Source organism: Eublepharis macularius, chromosome 6 (assembly GCF_028583425.1).
Source record: "Eublepharis macularius isolate TG4126 chromosome 6, MPM_Emac_v1.0, whole genome shotgun sequence".
In the NCBI taxonomy this organism is placed as follows: Eukaryota; Metazoa; Chordata; class Lepidosauria; order Squamata; family Eublepharidae; genus Eublepharis; species Eublepharis macularius.
In genome coordinates this window covers 58,228,636-58,234,635 of record NC_072795.1, presented here as the reverse complement: position 1 = coordinate 58,234,635, position 6,000 = coordinate 58,228,636, and the positions used below count along the sequence as shown (strand labels likewise).

At 40.1% G+C, this 6,000-nt stretch overlaps 1 protein-coding gene across 1 annotated transcript in view; it reads left to right on the top strand.

The window, feature by feature from the left end:
* Positions 1-894: 894 nt before the first annotated feature.
* The window catches only part of TSPEAR (thrombospondin type laminin G domain and EAR repeats), a 40,448-nt gene continuing 35,342 nt past the window's right edge, over positions 895-6,000 (top strand). Inside the window, exon 1 of the mRNA XM_054984030.1 lies at positions 895-988. Coding sequence (XP_054840005.1) covers positions 895-988 — 94 coding nt within the window. The remainder of the gene's footprint in view (positions 989-6,000) is intronic.

The window sequence follows — 6,000 nt, the reverse complement described above, 5'->3', positions numbered from 1 at the left end:
CATACACTCCAAACTGAGATTTTCCAGATTTTAAACAAGCATGTATTCACTCCAGTTGCAAACACGCTTAGAAATGGTGTCTTTTTAAAAATGCCTTTTGTGCAAAACAGGGTTTGTGTGTGCGTGTGCATGTGTGCGTGTGCATGTGTATATATAATTATAGAGATGGCAAGAAACTTTGGGCACATACACATGCACATGGCTATATCTTAATCCAGGTTTACAGTATCCCGGGAGATGATGAATTCAGGTGCAAACACAGCTAAGTTCCTCCCTTTTAAAGATCTGCCATCCTCTCTGAACACTGGCTTGGCTGGAGAGGGAAATTCCTTTGCTCGAACATTAAAACCCAACCTCAAGAGGGCTGGGCAGAAGCTCCCAAGGCAGCAGTACTTCTCCTCCTCCTCCTTTTCAAGCTAGTTTCCATTTAAATGTCTACATACAGAGCTTCCTGCTGTTGCTTACTTTGTGACTGCTGGGAGGTCTCTGCTCTTCAGGAATGGAGAATTTCAGCAAATAAAAAAACCAACCAGCTGAATAGAAAACCCACTTTCTGGACTTTCTCTGTTGATTACTTTAGTGCTTTCAATGGGGGAGGGAATGCCTCTTCCCAGTAGCCAGAGAATAACAGGGTAAGCTAGAGTTTGTGGTTTTAGGTGATATTGGGAGGAATAACTGGGCTGGTAGTGATCAGCTTTGTGATCACCAGCCTGACACTCACTGCTTCTAGGAGCTGCAGGACCTGTGAAGAACTGGGTCACAGACAGTGTCTCCACTAGGATGTTTTTGTAGCACTGCTGGAGGACCCTAGAATAGAGCAAGCTATTTAGGATGAGGAGGCTAGATGATGACCAAGAGGATTCCCATGTATGGACCTGCTGACCAAACTCCCTGATGTCTGCTGTGTTGCTGGTTTGGGCTGTGCTCCTGCACATGGGGATTGACCGATCTCTGGCCAGAGGAAGCAAGTCATGGGAACATTGTACAGGTAAGAACTGAGGGATCAGTACTCATTTCTTGGATTTCCTTAGAGGAGTGACTCTCTGGAATCCATTGTAACCCGAATCTCACTTCTAAACTGGGATGCCTTGTTTGCTTACAAAGCTCAGACTGTGCATAGCAGCTCAGATACAGTGACTCCAAACTCTTTTTAAAAAATGTACCATGATCATCAGAAGTAAGGGTAGTGATTTGTAGTTGGTTTAAAACCATCTGCAAGCTTTTGAGTAACACTGAGCCTCTTTATTAGCAACATATGCTTATATGCAGAGTTCTGATTGGTTTTGTGTTGAATAACCTAGTTGCTCTGATAGCAAAGAAGCAGGAATTGGATTAGTTTTTCTTCGTTTTAGTGTCCTAGCAAGAAATCACAGAGGATTCTAGCATTACTAATTTTTTAAAATCATTACTGCTTGGGATTTTTCCATACTAAGTTCCATTGTAGATATACAGAAACTCTGTGTGGAAGACACTCTATTGGCAAAATAAATATTAGCATTGCATTCATTGAAGTGGAGGTTAAATTACCAAATACTCTTGGCTGAATATTAAATGACATTTCATTCTGGTCACATTATTATTTTGGTTATGTTGAGCCTCCTGAGAATAATGTTCCTCTTTTTCACAGTTATTATTAACCTTTGTGAGAAATATGTGACTGAAGCAAAACTGATTTAATAAATATATTGCAGTGCCATTTGGTGGCATTCTCTCAGCATTCCAGAAGAAAAATTTGAATTCCTGATCCTTCTCCAACTTATTTTTCCTCTACTGGCCACATTTTCAACTCTGCATTGCTGGGGGAAGCAAAAGATTGGAGCTTGTCAACAATAGCCATGGAAAAATGCCCTCCTTTCATCATATTGGCTTTAGTGGGATCAAATTGGCTTTGGTTTAAGTGCTCTGATTTCTTGGCTTCTGGCTCACAGCCATTAATTTGCAAGCCTTGGAGATAAGTGCTGCTTTGCACGTTAAAAATTCTTGTATAGAAGATAATTGCTCTGTTTACATATGTGATACATATGTTGGAAAGTGAAGTAAGCATGACTTCTCAGCATAAAGCAAAAAGCTTGCATTTATACATTATTATCTACAGGCAACACTGACATTAATTCAAAAAGGAAGTGCCTTCTGCATAGGAATTTTGTAACATGCATAGCAGCCCAAAATCAGAGGCTCAGTTCAAATGCTCTCTCAGGCCTACTGATCCTTATTAGAAATACCAAAGCAATTTCTTCTCTCCTTGTACGTGTTACTCTTAATGAAGCAAGTAAACCAGTTTGCAGTCTATGAAAGGGTTCAAGGCTTTGTGCATTGTTAATGTAAACAGATAATGTGGCAAAAAAATTGGATGGGTTTGTGGCTCAGTGATGGAGCATCTGCTTGGCATGCAGAAGGTCCCTGATCCAATCCCCCTCAGCACCTCCAGTTAAAAGAACCAGGTAGTATGTGATGGGAAAGACCTCGACCTGAGACCCTCGAGAGCTGTTGCCAGTCTGTGTAGTACTGATTTGGATGGACCAATGGTCTGATTCAATATAAGGCAGCTTCATGTGTTCGGTAATCGACCTTGCTTTAATTCCCTGATTTTCCAGAGGACAAAGCCTTAACCTTGCTTATAGACTAAATGATGTAATGAGTGCAAAAGAGAGTATCACAGAAACAGGTCAAAACAAAGCAACAAGCCATGAAAACTAAGTAAGATATCAATCAAAATTATCCAAATGAAATACTTAGAAAACCAGAGGCAGTAGTGTATGAGAAATATGTATAATTTGTCCTCAAAGGAATTTTTATGGTTAACAAAATTCTGTAATACTCTAAAATCTAAAAACTTCAAATAATAAGCACACAATGCTGCCGGTCTATCATGGTCAGTATTATTTACTGTAACTGGCAGCAGCTCTCCAGGATCTCTGGCAGGGTTTTTTGCATCATCTGCTACTGGATTCTTATAACTGGAGATGCTGAGGATTGAACCTGGGACCTTCTGCGTGCAAAGCAGATGCTCTGCTATTGACTCATGGTTACTTCTGTCTCTTCCCCATGCAATGACAGTATATATTCTACAGACTTATCTGGAAGTATAGTTGCAACTAGACTTGCTTGACCAAGTTCTAAAAATCCCCTGTCACTTTTTGCATGTGTTAATGTTGTTAGGAATCGAACTATAGGTTATACAATGTTCACATAGAGTCCAGGTCTACGAAGAGTACTTTCTGTCAGAGGTGTGCTGCATGTTCCCTGCTGGGAAGTCACTACGCAGGTACACAAGCTCCCGCTGTGGATATGGACTACAGCACAGAGGAGGGGGAGCTTGAGATTCTCCACCCATGATATTTTCCTCACTTGAAATGGCCCAGAAGTTGCTATTTCTTTGTTGAGGGCTTCATGTGTACTGATGAGGTACATGTAGGTTTCTCCAAAGTGGAAAATAATAATCCCTGGGCCATTTCCTATCAGGAAAATGGCACGGGAAGTGGCTTAAGACTCCCTCCACACCTGCCACAGTCACAGTCCAAATTAGGTAGCCACATACGGGAGTTCTCAGTGGGGACCTCGCTGTACACATCTGATAGAAAGTCCTAATGACGGTTCGGGAGATGATACAAGGACTGTGTAACATCAAGTTATTCCCTCGAAAGAATGTGTTTCTTGATCATCCTGGAGCAAATTGCAGTGGGTGGTCTTACAAATCTGCAATTGTAAGGATCCAGTCCCATAATAATCTCCTTTCATTAACTGGTTCTAGCAGTACTCAAGATTTCAAATAACCAAGGAGAAATTTAAACAACCTTCTCAAAGTCTCCTTACAATCTTTCTTCATTTAGAGAAAAATATGAAGATGTTTAAATAATGTTTCTGCTATTTAATAATGCAATCCATTTTTTTAAATTATGGAAATTCATATCTTTGTTTAGAACCGGTGAATTAAAACTTCATTCCCACCAGAAATGGGGCTTATCTGTACCTGCACGGCCACAAGAGTGGAAACAGTCTGAGCATGGAACATTTCTAAATTTTCCCTCCAAGCAAAAAGTGCAGAAGCTTTCCAGTTAAAGGCTTCCATGCACAAATTCTTCCAAATTCTTTATCGTTTAATCCTGCTAAGTAAGATAAATCTTTGAAACGAAAAGCAGGCTTTAAAAAGGAGCACCAGAACTACATCATGGTGGTAAATGACAGCTGGTGATTTTTAGTCTGTTTGTGCCTTTGGATATGTCTTGCCTTGATTCTTCCCTTTTGTACCCACTTTAGAAATCCCATATATTAAGTACAGGCAGCATGCAACTGACCAAAGAAAAATAATATTGTAAAACTTTGTTAGCAAGCTTTCCCTCGACTTAGGAAAATACTGATTCCCCCCCCCCTGTTAAGTGTGCCTTAAGCAAGCAGGAATCTTTCATACCTGTAATCTGGAATAATGTGCCAGTTCTTTGAGACCACTATGCACTGGTTGCACCAGAAATGATTGTGTGTGTGTGTTGTGTCTGCTCATAACTGGGGCATTGGTTTGTCTCAAGGAATCTGTGTCCTCTGTTTGATTTCAGCCAGTCTCTGCTCTGTCCTCTTCGATCTCTTTTTAAATATCAGAAATAATTGCCCAGGTATGTATTCTTGAAGGAAACAATATTTATTTCTTTCCTTTAAAAAAGGATGACCTCTTGTTGACTATAGCTCACATTTAGCTCATAGATTCCTAAATTCTACTTTAAAAGAATTAACTAACATAATTCAACTGGAGAACTCATCCAACCTGTCTTAAATCTGAGAGGCTGCAATCCCTATTGAAGGAACTGTGAGTTCTAGGAATGGTTTCTCTCTGTTACGGCCTGGCACATTTGGTTTCATGTGCTAGCCAAGGGAAAAACGGTTTGACGGAGGGCACAAGCTTGAGCACACTGTGCGTACTGACAGTGCCAGGCAATGATCCATGCCAAAGTGTTTCACAGCTGTCAAATAGCCCTTCCGACACATCTGGGAGATGTGTTAGTCATTATCTTCTAGAACTGCCAGTCCAGCACTAATTGATTGTTCATCAGCACACAGCTGATATTAAAATGACTTGCATATTTGTATAATTCCAGGTCTGCCTAACTCTACTGTAGAGGATGCCTTCACAAGTGATGCAATTATCATTTCTCCCACCATCCCCAAATGCATCTTTAGTTGAACTTGTTAATGAAATAATTAACATGGCCACTTTTTTGCGAAGGTACATTTGAGCCATTACAGAACTTATAACTAAAGACTGGAGAGGGATTAGGAGTCACAAAAACAATGCTCTGTGAATGTGCATAATGCAGGTGGCTATGATGTCATCTTGTGCATGTGCAAGGTGCGGTCAAGTCGCAGATGAGTTATGACAACCACTGCTGGAGTTTTCAAAGCAAGAGACATTCAGGTATGATTTGCCACTGCTTGCCTCTGCATACTAACCCTAGTCTCCCATCCAAGTACTAACCAGAGCCAACCCTATTTAGCTTCTGAGATCCAATAAGATCAGACTAGCCTGGGCTATCCAGATCAAGGCATGATGCCAGCTTGGTGATGTTAAAAAACAAATCTAAACTGAAATTTCTGTGTCACCTGTGAAAATACCTCTGGGACTTGCTTCTTAATAAGCATGCATAATTTAAGATTTAAAAATAGACCATAGTGATTACTTGTCTGCTTCCCTAGCCCAATCATCAGAAAAGTACTTTAAGGTAATATTTGGTTAATATGTGAAAAAATCAGCTTAGATATTAGTAAGTAAAGCAATTAATGTACATTAATGGCAGGTTTGGGAGAAAATGACTGTTGTCTTTTTGGATTCTGATAAGTATAGGAGAGACAAACAACCATCATTTAACCGATATAACCTCACAGCACTGCCTATCTAATAATCTCTGAGGTATTTAGTTTATTTATAAAGCTTGTGCCCTGTTTTTTGATCAAATGGCCCCCAAACATTTTAATAAAAAGCAAAAACAAGTATGCATCATAACAAGTGTCAGA